This window comes from Amphiprion ocellaris, chromosome 2, assembly GCF_022539595.1.
Source record: "Amphiprion ocellaris isolate individual 3 ecotype Okinawa chromosome 2, ASM2253959v1, whole genome shotgun sequence".
Classification (NCBI taxonomy): Eukaryota; Metazoa; Chordata; class Actinopteri; family Pomacentridae; genus Amphiprion; species Amphiprion ocellaris.
The window spans coordinates 40,478,141-40,498,083 of NC_072767.1; the positions used below are offsets into that span (position 1 = coordinate 40,478,141).

Below are 19,943 nucleotides of genomic sequence, written 5' to 3' on the forward strand. Positions count from 1 at the left end.
AAGCCTGTTTTATGCTTTCCGCATCCGCGAGGTCCGTGGATTTCTTAGTTTCATGTGCTTCATTACTTCGAACACTCACACAACCAACAGGCAGAGAAACTAAACTAAATACAAGTAAAAGAAACTAAAGGCCTTGTAGTTTCAATAAGACTCAAACAAGAAATCAAAGAGCCTACTTGGGATTGTTTGAAGCAATTATTGTAAGAGAGGCAACACTAAATGAAACAAAAAGACCAATCAAATTACATTTGTGCTTAGCGTAGTTGTATGTCTACCTTAGTGCGGACTGATCTGACTCTTAGATTTTGGAAGTAAAGACATTTTGGTGAATTGTCACTTTGGGACGGAGATTCAAAAGGACTATTTAAGAGTTGAGGTTTGGTTTTAGGATTCAGATTAGATTTAGATTAGAGTAACGGCCGAGGTTAGGATGGCTAATCTTATGGTGCAGGGCAAAGGAAGGTATTATTTTACTGAAGTTGTTAGAGAGACTGTTGTTTGGGTTGGACATGTACTGATTCTAACTGAACGATATGATTCCTAGCTTGGTGGTCAGAACTCATTAAATGGCCTCAGGATAAATCCCGTAAGATTAAAAGGTTAAGGAGAGAAAATATTTTATAAAAGTTAGCTTCTCTCAAATTGTTGCTGTTTTCTTGTAAAATGCTAGAAAATTTTCACTTCTTTGTGCTCGCCATCAGTTTTACTTGGATCAGTTATTACAGTGACAACATTAGAGCATATCTCCAGTATGTGTTGGATTTTTTCTTCATTTGAATTCCGAGTATTTTAAAGGTTCTTAGTGCAACATTCAGGACCACTGGATGTCGCCAGAGCACCAACAACTCAAAACAAACGAGGCAGAAAGGTTGTGTACACGCCAGCCAACAAACAGTAATCCAGCCTCAACCATTAGCCCATGCTAGCATTGTAAAACATATTGAATGGTCATAACAAGTTCTTCTCAACTCAGGTAACATTACTTTCACTTCACCTGTCTCTCTCTGTCTGGTTTCCATTGACTGGAGTGGACCAATGTGTGGAAACAGACACACAAGCAAAGAAGCAGAACAGATTGAGGTGGAGACGGCAGTAGAGACTCACACTGACCTGAAATGGAAAAAAATGTATATAAATTAGGTAAATCACACAAATAAAAGACCTCCTTTTAATATTTCTTGATATTTTTGAGCACTGTCTGAACGTTGTAATGCACCTTTATTTTTCCAGTGCAGTGTTGGAAAAGCGAAGCCTTTCATCCGTTGATAAGCGAGTTCCAACAGTTTCAAAGGGAGGCATTCACATGCACATGACCGGCTGCCTAAACATAGAACAGAGAAGTTCAGATTGGACTGTCATTTTATGCTAAGGACACCATACATTCTGTAACACTTTTGGCTTGTTTTTTGCAGTTAACAAGTAAGTTCACACTTTTTTTCTGTGATTTTACTAGATATTGTCTGACATTTGATAAAACAGGGAAAATTTTTTGTTCAGTTGTTTGTTGATTTGTTTAAACAGGTGAAATACCAGTTTAAAAATAATTTACAATTTTTCAGTCCTTACTATTCATATTTTTTCCTTCAAATAATGTCAAATATCTGTAAAATGGGAATATTTTTGCTGATTTATACTGTAAATTTACAGTCAGATGTAAAAGAGCAAATTATCATTATAAAAATACAGATCTTTGATGTGGATATTATTTACAATTTAGGCATGGTTTTTGCAGTAAACATGTTAACTAATACTTTTTTTCTGTGGTTTTACTAGCAACCACTAGTAAATCTGTAAATTAACAGTAAACTATTTAAAATGTTACAGTTAAAAACATATTTTTCTTTTACAGTGCAGCTTGATATAGCAGATATTTGTTTGCCGCCATATAATGCCGTATTTTTATCCAAAATCTTGCATATTTCACCTTAAATAACTGGTGTTTTCCTCTGTAGGCTGATTTCTTGCTGCTCCTCTCAATCTGTACTCATCACAAAGCTCTTTCACAAGTTATAAACGTCACTTGTAACTTTTGTACTGATTTCTAATCTAAATGCTGCATTATTTATCTTCAACACTCATGAGTCTGCAGCTGCACCGACAGACCGCCAAGACGGCAATAATCAAAGAGCTCCAACCAGACAGAGCGACAGTGAAAACAGCGAAACAGGTGGCTGCTCTGCATGATGTGCTTCTTACGTCAACAGCCAAGAAAGGCTTTTACTCCTGAGTAAGTGTGAAAGCTTGTTCGTCAGACAGAGCAAGCTGCTTCTGCACAGCCTGAAGGCCACGTACAGACAAACGGCCTCCCACCTCAGGAGATGAACACACAAGCTCAACAAAAAGAAAACCAGTTCTCTATCGGATATAACAAAAAGTCAAATTAAAGCAGAAATAAACACATTTAAGTCGACCACAGAGTGCAACAAATACACCTTCAGTGAGGAAATAATGCACAGGACAAAGGATGATATAGCAAGAGTGGTAATGAGAAACTCAGCGGGGCAAAAATACAGCACAACAGCACAGAAAATCTCTGTTTGCCTTACAGACACGGTGAAGGTCTGTGCAGGCTAATGAAGCAGCAGGTTGTAAGGTATGAAATAAATGAGCTTGAAAGAAACTTTTGCACTCTGGTAAATGTCACATCAGTGCATGTTATTGCTTATCCCAAAGACTTATAAATTGTTTGCGAGTGCTATTATAGATATTGAATGTGCAGGCTTGTGTCACCGTCAGGTCATGGAAATATGGAGGTTGATCAGCAGCATTTTTCTTTTTTTCTTCCCTCATTGTGTGGTTGAACAAGGCCTCCTCCATATCTGATTTAAATGTACATGTCTGGTCTCTGAGCTGATAAACATACAGTAAATGTTCTTCATTCTACACTTTTTAAGTCGAGGAGATTCATGGGCAACTCTGATTCACAGGCCTTGTTTTGACTCCTCTGTTGTCGAGCACATACACAATCCTTTGATACACGTCGGCATGAAAGGCTTTTTTCTGTGCTCAGGGCTGTGTGAAAGTGTGGAGGGGCTGGCTCTGGCGTTTGATGCAGTAGGTCAGGCTGCACTAACTTCGCCTTACGCAGAGGGGGGATGTACCGCCGCAGCTGCTTTTAATCCGTAAGAGCATTTGAGTGAGACACCAGATTGTTTATGTAGTCCATTGAAAAAGAGCTGGCCCGAGTGTGTGTGTGTTCAGGGAGGAGGAGGAGGAGGAGGAGGAGGAGGGCGAATGCAGCTTACGATCCATCTGTCTCTGTTTCCCCGCAACTCGACATGGTGGCAGACAGTGAGGGGAGGCTGGGACAGACCTGAGTCCTTGTACTGGTTTAATTAAAACACATCACTTAAACTGTTGTTGGCACTGACGCTAACAAGCTCATTCAACACATAACTCTACAGATGAGGGGGAAAAAAATGGAGAAAACACCAGGCAATTAAACACTCATTTACTCATCAGCCAATTATTCACCAGAGCCATTCTTGGATCTTCCTGTTGCAGCCCTGCGAGGCCTTTTTACTACAGACAGGTCTTTATTCACCGAGTGCCAGGACTGCCATGAGTGGAAAATCAGGGACTGAAAGAGACACGCGTAAGTTAGATTCCTGCAGAAAATGCACTTCTGTTGCAATTTAATAGCTACTTTGAGGTAATACAATTAAAAACACAATAATTATCAACTTCTGATTATGTTTTATTAACTTATTCTTGGAAAAAAGACAATATCTTTTAAAAACTAAACATTTGTCAGTATAATAAACAATGGATAAGAATGTGTGATGCTGAAAATGATACCTCCTCAACAGAAACCCACACGCTTGAATAAGACAGTTATTTTAAAAACAAAGCTTTTCATGTCTTTGCTCGAAGCTCCTGTCAATATTCTTCTTTCATCACTTTTCCTCTGAGCGTATCTAAACACACATGACTTTGCTGCATTGCTTAGTTGAACTCCTGCACAAACCATAAATTATAAACAGCTCGAAAAACACACACACAGTTTGGTTAATTTCTAGTATTGGTATTCTGCTCCTGCGTATCGGAAAGTAGACGTGATATGATAAAATAGAATTATTTAGCAAGCTGAGAAATTTACAATGAATTTGTATCCAAACATGTGGTGGAAAAATATCAAGATAGATAAATAAAAAGTTGATAAAAGAATTTTCAATATTGCTTATGAAGATACAAAAAACAGCAGGTACACTGGGTAAAGCACTAAAAATTCTTGACTTTGGTTCATACATCGGCACAAAAGCCTAAAAATCCTGACTTCTCTTCAAAAATAATCAAACAAATAGAACAGGAGTCTAACAATGCGACGCTCAGTGCCTAAGATTCAAAAACAACAACTCAGTTTGATAGAAACACTTGTTTCTCTTACATTTTAGCTACAAATACATGAATTTTGGTTATGGTTTCAAACTTTGGTGGCAAACTGAATACAACATTAACAGAAACATTTCAGACTGCGCTTGTAATTATCAGGATTCTGTCATGGTGAGCAAAAGTGAGCCTGAAAATGATTTTCAGGAGTTAACCTACAATGATTTGCACTGATATTATCATGTACCAATTCTCTTCAATTGCAATACTTTACAGAAAAAAAAAGTTTGTGAAGCAGAGTGGGCCAATTAGCTGTGTAAGTGACATTTCTTCAAATAATCAGCGCAAAAAAAGATCAATTAGCCACAAGGGAAAAACAACACACTTAAGTTTTAAGCTGTTACACAAACCTCATTTTCAGCTACAGCATCACTTGTACTGTGAAACAAAATCAATAAGTTAAATATTTAAGTACTATGCTGGACCTGTATGCATAGACAAACAAATATAATAGGCAGTTGTTAGAAAGACTGTAAACCAGAGAGGACAGAGGTCTGAAGAGATGATCTAGTTACACAAAGCTTACTGAGTTTTTTGTGACACTACAGCACAGAATGGCAGTGGACAGTAACGTCACTGTGTTTGACAGAGAAGCAGTGCCAACACTGCTCACCTGCTGAATTTCTAAAGTGTCTCAGAAGAGCTTCTTAGTGACCTCTACTGCTGCCAAAGCTGTAAAATAACTAATGAACTATGTTACTGTTGTGATAATAACATGTCTGTGCTTATCTGAATAACGGAGGGAATGCTTGTTATTATCAGAATGTGAAAATCACCAATCATTAAAATTAGAAACCTGACCGGTAATTCACTACCTACACTGATAAAAACGTCCCTTTAGATGGAGTGCAAATAAGGGTGTCAAAAAGATTTGAGGATATAAACACAGAAGAGGATAAAAACAGGCTGGAGGGAAACGACCAAGGCCTGTTTAACTTTAGTGTTGCTTCTCTTGTTCCAGACACTGAGAGAAACAGTGTTGACAGCTGTGACCTACTGGTGTGAGACAAAAACTAGACTAAAACAAAACGGACAGGACTAACAGACTCTCAGACATTCCATTAAATGACAGACCGGGAGGTATTTTCCTTTTGAGGCTCTTGAACTTTTGTCCCCCTTTAACACAGCTGATCCCAGTCCAGTACTGGGATACAGATGTGTTGGGGTGTACCTCAGTTTTAGTGACAGAGTCTGGTTCTTTACTTAGTTAAAACTGAAAGCTATTAGAAATTTTTGCTCAAAAGATGCGAGGAGATTTAGCCGACCACATACAAAACAAAGAAGTGTGGAAGACACTGACCCTAATGTCTAAAAGAGGGTTACCTGAGCAAAAAGTTCAGTACAATAAAAACAAAATTGAAGACTCAAAATCCAAACTTATATCCATGGATGTATTATTTTTTCCCAGGAATATATACGAATCACCAGTTTTGTCCACCCTTAAAAGGACATATATGAGGGAGGCAGAATATTAGAAACACCTTCCAATATAATGCAGTCCAATGCTACACCAAACAGAAACTAAAAAACTGACAAGACAGCACCTTAAATCAACACTTCTGGATTGCGTTTGACTTTACAGGTGCAACTAATAGAAAGTGGTAATTCAATGTAAAGAGCATCTTTACAAACTTGTGTGCCATTTTAAGAATTATTAGAAAATATTCCCCAACCCATCTCAGAACACGGAGAGTCCTCTAATGAAGGTGCCTTCCATGCTTCTCTATTAATCTGCTAACTTGGGTTAACAGCAGAAATTAAAGCTAAACAAACTATAGGCTGGAAAATTGCAAGAGTCTGTCCATGTGGACCATGATGTAGTTGACCTCCGTGATTACTTCTCAGTTTGTTCTTTTAACTCTTTTTCATCTAATATCAACAAAAGCCTTTTTCTTTTGGACACCGTCCATGTTATTGCACAGTATAAGAATACATCTGCTACCACATAACACATAGCAGCTGTAGTGTTAAAGTCCTTGCTATAAAACAAGTCTTTCGCAGTCACACACTGCTCCATTCCTCTGCGGCTCACAGATCCACGGTCCTTTACAGGCAAACTACGCCCCGAAAACGAAGCACTAAAATACGTTGAACATGACACTCCTGGAAGCATCGGTAAGCTGAGGGACGGTTTAGATGACTCTTGGACAGATTTCCATCTTGGACACAGAGAGGTGAGGCTTTAAGTGGACCAGGAAAAAAAGATGACGAGGCTGATTGCAGTGGTGATGGTTAGGCGTGTTGTACCGCCAACTCCTGTCCTATGAAGCGGCGCAGGCGCTCCAGATACTGACTGTACAGTTCAATGTCGTTGTGTCCCGCTCCTTCCACCCAGAGAGGCTCCACAGCCTTGGGGCAGCGCTCGAACAGGGCCAAGCCGTGGGAGAAGTCGATCACCTCGTCCTCTGTCCCATGGATGATGAGCACTGGAGAAGTTATTTTGGACACTTTCTCAATGCTAAAATGGAAAATAAGGGCAGCAGAGATGTTAGAAATAGAAAAAAAGTCTACACGGGTCAGTTAAATAGCACTCGCCCACAAAGCACTGGCCTTGTGGATCGGGTTATAAAAAGAACACCCTAGTGGATCGTTGTGCTTGGTCGGAAAAAAGTCAATATAATATGTTGTTACGGTTACAAGGGTTTGTGGAAGCCTGATGCAATAGTAATTTGTTTTGGGTTATAAAACATATTTACTGCTTTGAAAGTAACCTAACAAGTTAGTGTTGTCATTTTTATTTAGAAAACAGAAACACCGTGAAGAAGAAGAACTGTGTCAAGCAGGTCAGTGACTAAGAAATTAGAGTTTCATAGCATGAGTGCAGAAAAATGATAATGCGTGCTTTGATTTGGTAAAATCAGAGCTGACCCACTCAAATCAGCAGCATACATTTTACACTTATGAATTCTCCGGAGAAAAAACAGGAGTTTTGGGATTTGTTTATAGTTTAAATGAACAGAATTTAACATATTTATTACCAAAGGAGCCTTGTGCAAAAAATAATCACATGCATACAAATGAAGCGCATCTTTCAAGTCATGCCATTGAATAGAGACACATTTTACATAGAAACTAGCAGAGAAAGGACAGACAGACACGCATGGAGGGAGGCCAGCTGCCCACTCTGAATGTGAACAATACTGGAGGCTTTCTCAGCTCACTACGCACACAGCGAGGCATTCCCTGGTTTCCTACCACCTCTGCTCCTCACCCACTGGTACCATCTGAGGCTAGAGTCGACGTAAAGGCTGGGATTGACCTTCACTACACACTCAGCCACTACAGCTAAACTGACAACAGGAACAGAAGGGATAGAGCCTCACTAATGATAGCAGTACTTTGCGTCCTTATTGTCTGGCCATGGGAATTGTTTTGTGGCCATGGTTTAAAAATAAAAACCCTGTAACAACACTTAACAATGAACACCCACACCACAATTGCACACAAATGTGTGGGAGGAGTAGGAGGTCTCTTCTAATGTTCAGTGAAGAAGCATGAGAACAATCTTTGATAAGTTCAGTACTAAAAAGTATGTGTATATCAAGGCAATAGATGATTAAGGCATTTTTAACTGAGTGGTATCGGTTCAAACATACATCTGATGCTTTGTTTGTGTCCGCTGTCACACAAGTATCATCAAGTGAGAGCACAATTTGTGGCAAGATGCAAATTTTTAAATGATTTTCTTTATATATACACCAAAACTGATGAAATGATAACACAAATTGAGCACAGTGGATGTTTGTCTCTGCTGGTGTTGTTTTAGTGAAAAGACACATGATTTGGGCAACAAAGGTAGCTTTGTTATATATTCCACTGGATGTACGAACGCTGCCCTCATGAATTTCAAACACGAGTTCTGTCCGGAGGGCATTACGCACCACAGAAGACTTTGTCATGCAGCCTGTTGCCAGTTAATACCACCTCTTTCAACTGCTTTACAATTGTTTTTTTTTTTTTTTTTTTTTTTTTACAAAGTACGCCAACTACTTTAAATTCAAACTCTTGGATAAAAACTATTTTGCCTCAGTGCAGTATTTATCCGACTGCATGAGTGACTGATTCAATGTTCTTCTGTGAAAGGTAAGCAAACTAGTTTGAAAATACAGTGATGTACTATTAGTACAAAACTCAATGTAACACTTCACATTTCATCCATTTTTTCCCTCTAACATTGGCACCATAAATGCAACAAATGATATAAAAAAAAACAAAACTGTTCTCAACTTGCCTAGATATATTTACTGTTTTATCATGAACCTATGACTTTTTATATGTCTGTGCAATCACTGAAGTCTGGCTGAAGTCCTTAAAGCCAGCTCACAGTGACCAAATGTAAGCTAGATTACTATTTAATGCTTCTGAGATAGGCAGTTTTCTAATAATCTAAAACTACATTTGTGATGATTGAACTCCAATAACCAATATTAGAAAGACTTAAACAGGAAGCTCTCATTAACATAGATGTTATATGATGCTGATTGTCACATCTAACATTACATGTGTGAATGACACTTTAAGACTCTGCAGAAAGAGACAAATGTGAGCTGCAGTGGAAAATCGTTTTTTAAAAGGTGCCAGATGAGAATGACAACTGCACAGCGACATTGCTCACTGAAGACAAGACTGCTCTGGGAGTTTTTCCTTTGAAATATGACAGTACTTAGGTGGTCTGCTCATATCTGAAAAAAAGAAGCTATCAACATGCTAAACAAGAGAAAGATACTGAAGCAGAAATCAGTCAAACTGCAACCCAAAAGAAGAGGAGCAGCTCTATCAGCGCAGATGTTCATGTTGGACAAAAAACACTTTCATAAGTGCAAGTATGCTTTTCTGTTAACAGATTTGTAATTATGTGAAAATGGCAACAGAAAGCCAAACAGTCTGTGAACACCGTCTGTGTAGTCTTTGTGGGAGTATCATGTTTAAAGGAACACCTTATTAAGGGATTTTATAAGACAGTGAAAGACGAGGAGCAGACAGAAGACAGCATAAGGATTTCATTGCTGTACACAGAACTAATTCTTTAAGGAAAATGTGGTTCTTGTAGCTAATGATGTATTTAAAGCAAAACAAACCAATTTCATCAAGCAATGCACTGAAACACAATTTCAATATGGAAACTGACAAACATTTTATATGCGAAACTTACAGTGAAGTGTATAAAGAAGCAGAGATAAAAAACTGAACAGTTTGCAGAGACTTACTTGGGAAAAGCGTCGAAGCAATAGGTCTTCTTTGTTTCAGGAAAGGCCACTCTCATACCAGATGTTAAAGGTGAGTGAAGAACCACGGCGGCACACTCATACCGCGACGCCAAGTCGACAGTGGGAACTGTACCAATGCTCTGTCCATACAGGATGATGTTCTCTGGGCTTATGCCATACCTGGTTAAAAAAATGAAAGTGTTGTCATTACTTATCCAATTTTAACTTCGTAAGTTTGTTTTGGAAATGTGGTACACAAAAAAAGTTATTATTCGAAAGCCAAGAGGAGGGGGAAAACCTTATCACACAGGCTAAACAGAATCCATACAACATCGAAATCTAAACATATATAACTTCAGCTAATGATTAATTTCATTACTGAAAAACAATTTGACTATTTTTATCAAGCCAGTCTTAAATTATCATGAGGTCCACACTAGGTAAAGTGGCCTGATATGATTTATGTTATGATTTGGCACAACATAACTGTGTAACAAAACCTGAATTGATCTGAAATAAAATTTCAAATCAGTTATCAAAACTGTAATATATTTTCTTTCATCTCAGTTAATCATTTCAGCATTACTTTTCTGTGTGTTTAATTGAAAACCTTTTTCATCTAACCTTGAAAATATCGAACTTGTTTGTTTTAAGTCACTTTAAGTGATGTATCTTGTGGATAGCTATCATATTTGAAACAGTTCACAGTAAATATACTGAAGTTATGGAGGTAAGGTAACCTCAACCAACCCTTAGTCAAGGCTCTGTATTGTAATGTCTCCCAGAGGCTACAGATGCATTAAGATAGTAATGCTTCCACTAATGAGACACTTTATCACACCACAATGTCCTTGAGATGCATCATCCCGCAGCCTCCCCTTGTCCATCCATCTCACTCTTTTTAATTCCCGCAGTATCTGTCCCCACTCTGTTCGACTCTCTTCATCGCAGCTCTGTCCTGATCACAACCTCTGCCAACGTGATTCATCCCTTCTTTGCTCTGAACCAAATCTAAACACAGCACGTCTCGCCAGAACAATCATCCTTTAAAAGACACATATGGGCCAGTTATATTATGACGTACCGTGTGCGCAGGGCATGCCAGGCAGCATCTATGTCTGCATAGAGATTCTTCTCAGAGGGCTTGCCAGTGCTGACGCCGTAGCCTGAGTAGTCGTAGGAGAAGATGTTGCAGTTGATGCGTGTTCCAAGGCCGATGTAGAAGCTGCTCATCTGGCCGAGGTCGACTGCATTGCCATGGGAGAACAGCACTGTAAATCTGGGATATAAGTTGAACAGAAAAGTGAGCGGTCGGGCCAACAGATAATAAGACAGGCAAAAATCCATTCTGTACTTAACGTATGAAATATAGTAGCCTGTAAGCAATAATCAACTACACCATTATTCTTGCTGTTGAATGAACAAATTATATATTTTATAGTGTAGCTAAACATCTTACATTTGTAAAAATTGTTTTACAGTCCCTAGAATGACCAGAAAACACAACTGATAAATGTAACATTGCAGCTGCTGAAATCTATTTTTACTTCCTGTGCACCTCAAACCTAAAATAACAAGCATAACAATCTTATTTCACATTTAGTTGTTCTTGTTTTAGTTAATTAATCTAGTCTTAAATCTTAACTTCTCTAATTATTCTTAATGGTTATCTTAGTTTACTTGCATTGGTAAGCCTATATATTCTGTTCTCTGAGTTTAAGTAAAGGCTGATTGAATGATTAAAATGTAACAAGTGAAAATGAACATCTTTAGCTAAGGCTCTGTCGCATGCGTACACACTAGAAATTCTACTAGCTTCATTTGAAGCAGAAAAACGTGTCGCATGCAGGAATAATACAACAACATTAAAACACACAAAAAAACAGTTTAGTACATTTTAACATCCATGAATCTGAACTTGTAACTCTAAACTAAAACAAGCCATAAGAAACGTGTTGTTCAGATAAACACACAGAGGTCACTCTGATTCTCATCCAGTATGTCTTTGTTCTAAAACAGCTGCTTGTTGAAGGATTGGTTTACCGCGATGGCTTCAAGTCAAATGACTCTTACTTCTAGACATTTTGCACAACCTGAGAAGCAGGGTGTCCTCTATAAACGCTGGGTAATCTAGCCCTTGCCTGTTATTCATGAATGCATGTTGTGCTCTCCAAAGAAATCTGATACTTTTTCTACTCACTGTCTATTTTGAAATTCTCCCTCAGCGGTTTTGTTTATGAGCTCCTACAGCCCACGGCCTTGCTCTTGGCTTTATGGCATAGAATGTGGCAAAACAATGATTCTGCCATATCAGGTCAAGACTGGATTTATTCTTTGTAATGCTAGACAGACATTAACACAAGGCCAATGGACTGTAACACAAGCTTGTCCATTTCTATTTAATTGATTTGGTAAGTCAATCAGCAGCAGCACAGTGCAGCCAGATGGGTGTCAAACTGAAGTTAAATACTTTTAAATCTTAAAAGATAGAGCTTTTTTTTTAGGTCTAATGATGGATCACCTCTCATAAAGCTATCTACTAATCACTGCCACTAAATTAACTGACACAAAGCTGTAGGAAAGAAAACCACATAGCTGTAAATGTTTTGCCTCTGACTCATTGGAAACTGGTATCTTGTCACTGAGCGTGACACATTTTTATTATGATCATTATCATGAATTACCAAACACAGGGGAAACTCAACTTTCATGTACTGGCAAATATGCAGGAAAAAAATTCTAAGAAAAAGAAAAAAACACCAAATTTTGAAGACTAAAAGCATGTTTTGGATGACAGTGATCCTTGGAAAAAGCAGGAGGAGAAAAATCTTTGAGTCAGCTGAGTAAACAGGGAGCCAAGTAAAGGAAGTAGAGCTGGATGTGCATAGAAGAAGATAGACAAGATAGAAGGGTGTTTTACCGCTTCTGAGGAAATGTGACACACTGTCGTAAAATTAACAAGACAGGTCAAGCAACCGAAGTTTGTATCACACAACAATGAGTCACTTAAAAGTTCTAATACAAAAGGAAATCTTTCAAGCTACTCACCTGGCATTAGGAGCGCAACGAATGTACATGCAGCCGACTCTGTTTCCTCGGGTGGATCGAGCGAGGAACACCTCTGTTGTGTCCAGCTCCCTCTGAGAATACTGGAACTCTGCTCGCTCTGTCAGGTGAAGCTTCCATCTTCCCTCCACAGCCCCTGCACCTCCGCTTCCAGCAACTGATGCTCCGCTCCGTGCCCGCAGGCTCGACGTCCCTGTTCCCCCTGGTGCCGCGAGGCCTGCCTCCGGGTCTGGCAGAAAGGCGTACGTGGGCTCCGGGGGCAGGAAGGCGAGCTTGGCTGCAATGCGGCTCGGGCAAGGCGGGCAGCAGAACAGGCAGCAGAGCTCACTGAGAGAGAGGCCATTCATCTTTCACTGTGCAGGAGGAGAGACAAGAGGATCACTGTGCTAATGAATCCACAACATCCCAATGTTGACACAATGAGACACTTATTAAAATGTAATGTACAAGGCACTTAGCCTGGGGGTGCCAACAGTGGTGATGGACATTTTCCTACAACACTAATCTTGTAGCAGAAACGGATTTTACATGATCAGATACATGTCATGAACACTGGCAATTCATTAGTGATGTTAGGGCTCAATCAGGTAAATATTAAATCAGAGATTAATCACTTTGTCAACAGAAAGTTAATTAACAACAACACTGGTTATTAATTCACATAATTGAGTGAATGCTTGAGTCGTTCCCAGCAAAAACTGTAAAAATGTCCGGCTTTCAGCCTCTTTTTTTCCCCTAGAAAGTGAGTATTATCTGGTTTACCAATTCTTCTACTACAGTAAGCTTAATGTCTCTGGGTTTTGGAATGGTAACCATACAAAATAAGACATTTAAAGATGACGACCTGCACTTCAGAAACTTTGAAAATCAAACAATTTATTATTATTATTATTATTATTATTATTATTATTATTATTGTTATAATTATTATAATGACAATAAGCCACTTAGATCCTCAGAACAATCTCCGTTTACAAAGAGCGATTGTGTCTTTGTGGTAGTAGCTTCAAAGCTTTGGAATAGCCTTCCTCTTTCAGTTCAAAATGTTCCTCCTTCACTTACACGTTTAAGAAAAATCTCCAAACAAATGCCTCAATGGCTTTCGGTTGCTCTTAACTCATTAATATTGTAGCATTTTATGTGCATTTAATAAAAAATAGTCATACAAGTTCCTGCTAGTTCCTGTCTTCCCTTTTTGTTAGTGCTCTACATTTATTTGGTTTTGTTTAACAAATAGATTTTATGAGTCTTGCCCTGTTTTGCTTGTTGCCCATTTTGTTGTTGACTGTCTAGAAACACAGCACTTTGCTTTAAAATCAAAATATACTTCATTTGATTTGACTTAACTTGATGTGACACTGTTTTTGAAATGAATCAACAGATTGATCAGAACTAAATACAGTCCTTGGCTAAAACTTTGTGATATTTTACACCAAATACCAGTTTTGCATTTCTCAAAATAAGGCAAGTAAAAAGTCACGCGTATTTCTAGTAAATCTTGGGTGATAAGCAAATTCTAAATATGTAGGTCAGAAATGCAAAAATACAAAACGAAAAACAAACACATCCCTACATGATACAACCCCAAACCCAATACAGACCTACCTGTTGAGCTGAAGATTTTAGTATAAGCAAAAAAATAAGTCGCACTGAAGCAAACAAAAATAAATAACACACTAAAAAGAAAAAAAGGAAGCTTTCCTTCACTTCAGCGAAATCCAAACACAGGATGCAGTTTATGCGCCCTGTCAGCAGAACGGGGGAAAAGTAGTGGAAGGAAGTGTTATTTACGGAGTGTCTGCTCTGTTGTCTTTGTGCTGACTGAAGTCCACATGACACCCATTTCGTTCCAGGCTACAAAAGCTGATTTCAGATTCCCGAAAGAGTCCTGGGCGATTCAAAACAACAAATGTTGTGATGTCGGTGAGAAGAACCAGCAACAGCGTCCGTACCCCAAAGAGACCAAAGCAAACTCTTCTTAGCTGTATTCAAACAGGCACCGCACTGTTTCCTGCTGTTATAGATCAAAAACCCGGCAGGTCACATTATCTCCTCAAGATAGACGCTGTTTGTCTGCTAAAGCTGCGCTGGCTTAAGCTAGCAGGTCGACATAAACACGGTGAAACTAGGCTCGTTAACGGACCGTCAGACGGTGAAACGCCGCTAACACGCAGCTTCCAGCGACAGCATTTGTCTCCGTGAAACCATGTTGTACGGTGCTGGTGTGTCCTCCGACTTTACGTGTCGCTTCTTGTCATTTTAATTAATCCATGTCCGCGCGGTGTTTTTCTGCTCCTCCGCTGTTTCACCGCATCCGGAAGCGACAGCTGACCGGATGTGACGTCTGAAGTTTCCATTGGACAATTAAGGAAACGTGTTATCGGAGTGGGTGACGTGTTGTAACAGATGACACTCGTAAACTTAATTGTTTTTTGCACCTTTGAAGGAAATAAAAAGTGAACCTCCCAGTATTCGTCATTAGATAAGTGCTCGTGAATCATTACAGTAACAGAATTAAGCTCAGCAAACCAGTGGCGTGCACAGACATTTTGGGGGGCAGGTGCTCAGTGAAAAAAAAAAGGTTACTAAAAGGTTACTGTTTGCTGACAAGACTGGAGAGATTAATTAAAGGTCCTATATGGTACAAATCCAGTTTTATCACGTTGTGCATGTCCGCATTGTGTTTTTCTGCTCCTCCACTGTTTCACCGCATCCGGAAATGACAGCTGACCAGATGTGACGTCTGAAGTTTCCATTGGACAATTAACGAAACGCGTTATCAGAGTGGCTGTTGTAACAGATGACGCTCATGAACTTCATTGTTTTTTTGCACCTTTAAGGGAAATGAAATATGAACTTCCCAGTATTCGTCTTGAGATATGTGCTGGTGAATCATTACAGTAACTTAGAATTAAGTGACCATCAAGAAACTTTCCCTAAAGGTCTCCTGAAGGTTACAGTTGGCCAAACCTTCAGCAACTTTCAGGAAACATTCAGGTAACGCTCCATGAAAATTCAGTAACCTGCAGGGAAAATTCCTTGGAAGTTACTCTGCTTGCTGGTTCCCTGCAGAAACAAACAGTAGCTTTTAGGAAACATTCACTGAAGGTTCTTTGAAGGTTCCTGTTTACTGAAGTGATTTATTAAATGTCACATATAGAGAAAGTTCAGTTTTATTGTGTTTTGTCACTGTTCAAGGAACCAGCAAACAGTAACTTTCAAGGAACATTATCTGAAGGTTCCCTAAAGTTTACAGTTTGCTGGGACAACTTGACTGATTAATTTAAGGTCAAATATAGTGAAAACTCATTTTTGTTGTATTTTGTGGTTGCTCAGGGAATCTGCAAAGTATAACCTTCAAGGAATGTTCCCTGAAGGTTCAGCAAACAGTAAGGTTCCTTAAAGGTTACTGTGTGCTGAAGTGATTTATTAAATGTCCTATATGGTGACAATGATTTTTTTTTTTTAAATTGTGTTTTGTGATTTGTGGAATGTTCTCTGAAAGTTTCCTGGAGGTTTCCTAAAGGTTACTGTTTGCTGGGTAGACTGGAGAGATTAATTTAAGGTCCCCTATCACAAAAATCCAGTTTTATTGTGTTGTGTGGTTGTTCAGGGAGCAAGTGAACAGGAACTTTTAAGGAACTTTCCTGAAGGTTGCTGTTTTCTAGGATGGCTGGAGTCACTAATTAAAGGGCCCACATGGTAAAAATATTTTTCAGCTTGTTTTGCGGTTATCCAGGTAAACAGCAAATTGTAACCTTCAAAGAACATTCCCTAAGGGTTTGGCAAACAGTAACCCTCACGGAACCTTCAGGGAACAATTCTTGAAGGTTACTATTACATTCAGGTAATGTTCCATGAAGGTTTGGCAAACAGTTACCTTTAGGGCATGTTGCTTGAAAGTCACTGTTTGCTGGTTTCCTGAACAAACAAGCAGTAACCTTTAGGGAATGATCCCCGAAGGTTCCTTAAGAATAACATTTGTTAGGAAGACTGATGGAATTAATTAAAGTTCCTATATGATAAAAACACTTTTTGTGTGTGTTTTGTGGTTGCTGAAGGAACCAGGAAACAGTAACTTTAAAGGTATGTTCTCAGAAGGTTCCCTGAAGATCACTGCATGTTGGGAAACTGGAGTGATTAATTAAAGATCCCTCATGGGAAAAGTCCATTTTTATTGTGTTTTGTGGTTGTTTAGGGGACCAACAAAGAGGAACCATCAAGGAATGCTCCTTCATGTTTACTGTTGGTCAGACTTTCAGGGAACAGTACCTAAATGCTCCCTGATTTTCTGTAAACGTAGCTTTTCTGCACAGATACTGGTTAATAAAGTCAAGTAATATGGCAGCACATCAGAGAGTGGATGGTAAATTCTTTGCCATGTCATCATAACAGTGTTACAGGAACTCTAGTTAATCAACAGCCCAGGTTTAGCCTGATGTCTCACCTGTTCTAGACTGGGTTAGTTTGCCAGGATAAGTAGCCCAGTTTAAGTAGCCAGAGTAACTTTGAACTCTGTTGAATTTGCTCTAAGGAACCAAAATAACCAGACCAACTAAAATAAGCCTGGTTTATTCATTGAACTGTTTTTTATGCAATGGGCCCTAATGTGTGTCACTCTGTACAACTTACTGGTCATTAATAAAGAACAAGATGTAAAATCATATAAAACACCTAAACTTAAAGTCAGTATTATTAAAAGTTAGTGATTTTTTACTTGTATCCTTTAAAGGAAGGCAGTAGGGCTGAGAAATATGTTTTTTAAAAATCCTGTTGCTATTATTTTGCAAGATATTGCAATCATGATATGAGTCAATATCATACCAGAAATTATTTTTTAATTTCTTTTCCACCAGAAACAAATAATGATGTGGTGTCTGTTCTGTGGTCCGCACCCAACAAGTATATTTCCTTACATCTAGATAACATGATTTATAGTCAAAGCTTCATTTATACCTATATTTTGGACATATTTTAACTGAAAATTATACTTGGCTATATCCCAGTTTCGCTGTATTTCAATTAATTACTCAGCCCTAGAAAGCAGGTCCCCACGATGTAACAGCGCGAACAGATTTATGTCCCCACAGCATGAGTAATACAGTGCACTCACATTCACACAAACACAAAGCCACACAGTTTGCTGAGGATGTGTCGGCTCAGGATCTTCCTTTACTGCTTATTGCAGAGAACTGCAAATGTCAGCCTTATTTTTTGCTTGTCATTGCAGCCCACCTACCACCTCGACAATAACTTGTTATAGGCACTACACTCCCACATCTTAAAACAAACAACAAAAAAAAAAACTTTATTTGTCGTCTATTACCTCTGCTAGCATCCAGGTAGGCATTTACTTTTGATCTTATTTGAACAGGTTTTTTTCTGTGATATATACCTACAGCTAAAATATAATTTGTGGGAGTTAAAGCATTTAAAGACCAGTGAAAATCAGATTTTTAAAAAAAATTTCTACCTTGTAAACATGTCCGCAGCGTGATTTCAATATGCTAGAAGATATATCATGAGCAAAATAAGCAGTCAGTGCCATGGCTGAGCTGTTCCACTGTGAAACTGCAGTCTACCTATGGCAGTCTAGAAAACACAAAATCAGACATCCAGGGTTTATTCATTCATAAGAACCAATCCTGTTTACTGCCAGAGTTAGGCTTTTTGTATAATTATTCATCTTTGTAGTTGGTTTTCTTGCTTGATCATGAGTGGCTGACTTACTCCAATATTACAACTTGTCGTCGTGTATCATAGTTTTACAGTATTTGAGAAGAGCTGAAGGTAACCAGTGAGTTTGAGTTCACACGAGTGGGCAGGTACTTCACAAATCTGCTCATTCTAAATAATGCAATAGTATAGAATTAGATCTAAGAAAGGCGGAAAAGGGATTCATTTTTCATGGAAAATACCTTTTGAATATGTGACTTTGATGCATAGAGACCTGTCTTTTAAAGGTTAAATAAAGAACCAGAGAGGGACTTTAAAAGTAAAATTTACATCAAATCATCAGCAATTTTCCTTGTCTGAAGCATTTGATTAACTCTCAGAAACATCAACAGTTTTCAAAGGACCTATTTCCTCAAAATAAAACACTTCAAATATAAATTGCATCCAGTGATGAATGGAGAGTTTTCTGAGGTCGGAAAAGTCAAAATATATACTCCAGGAAATTTCAAAAGATAGCAAAAGGTCTGGTCTTTTTCTTTCAAAGACGATTTGACTGCAATAACAGAAATGCTCGCACTGCTCTTCTGTACAAAAGAACAATTCTACACAGTCTGTCTTTCAGCTGTGTGCATTACCCATCATGCCATATCTGTACATATCCATATATAACTTCACCATGTCATATCTGTAGAAATGCTTATGTAAATTCATTATATCTCATCTGTACTTGTAAAAGATGTACATTGTCTTTCTTGTTAGCCTTATTGTACTTTTGTAATTCTGTCCAGCTTCTTCCATGTCTCATCTACGGATTCTAGCTGCTGTAACATGTAAGTTTCCCCAGTGGGGAATCAATAAAGTTTATCTTTATCACTGTAGTAACAGCAGTACAACTAAGGTATATTTAATCACATCAATGATAGCTGTATTCCATCTCTGTCCAGGTATTCTGCGTACCAGCCCACGGGAATCACTGATTGGGAAACTCAGCTGAACCACTGGTAATGTTATTCCTTTCATCTGCGCTTCTGCTGCTGTAGTAAGTCTAAATGTGTGCCCTGTAAAAAGGTCTATCAGGCACCATCTGCGCAGGCCCACGGGATCCTGAGAGGAGGTCTAATCAGGCCAGTTAAGTGAAAATGTGCGTGGGTAGACTCGAGATGTCTAAGGGCTAATTACTGTACTTTGTGTCAAGAAATGAATCACAGTCACAGCTGATGCTAGTGGAATAAGGGCTTTTAAAGATCATTAATGGACGCAGATTTGTATTTTTTTTTAATTCAAGATCCCTACTTTACTTAAATACCACTTTAAATGTTTTATAATCTTTCTCAATTAAATGAGACAAAAAAACTGCTATATTTTGGGATAGGACATGTTATTGGGAAGATTTTATTCTGATGCATGAACAATAAAGAATAGCTGTACAGGGTTCAGTGCAGTTAAGTGGCCCTCATGTTGGCCACTCTTGCAGCATACACTGAAGCACTGTATGTGCTATTGTCAAGTACCAATGGTGCCTAGTGTTTTGCTGAGTCCGACAAAAATATACAAACACAAAAGGAGTGGGGCCACAGAACACATGTGCTGGTCCAGAGCAGCAAA

At 38.6% G+C, this 19,943-nt stretch overlaps 1 protein-coding gene across 1 annotated transcript; it reads right to left on the minus strand.

Annotated features, from left to right (window-relative positions):
• Positions 1-3,676: 3,676 nt before the first annotated feature.
• Positions 3,677-14,984, minus strand: abhd17ab (abhydrolase domain containing 17A, depalmitoylase b). Its single transcript, XM_023299862.3, has 5 exons — positions 14,268-14,984; positions 12,645-13,015; positions 10,681-10,875; positions 9,597-9,776; positions 3,677-6,847 (listed from the first exon to the last, which is right to left on the minus strand). The coding sequence occupies exons 2-5, from the start codon at positions 13,007-13,009 to the stop codon at positions 6,622-6,624; spliced, it is 966 nt and encodes a 321-aa protein (XP_023155630.1). The 5' UTR covers positions 13,010-13,015; positions 14,268-14,984; the 3' UTR covers positions 3,677-6,621.
• Between the last annotated feature and the right edge of the window lie 4,959 nt (positions 14,985-19,943).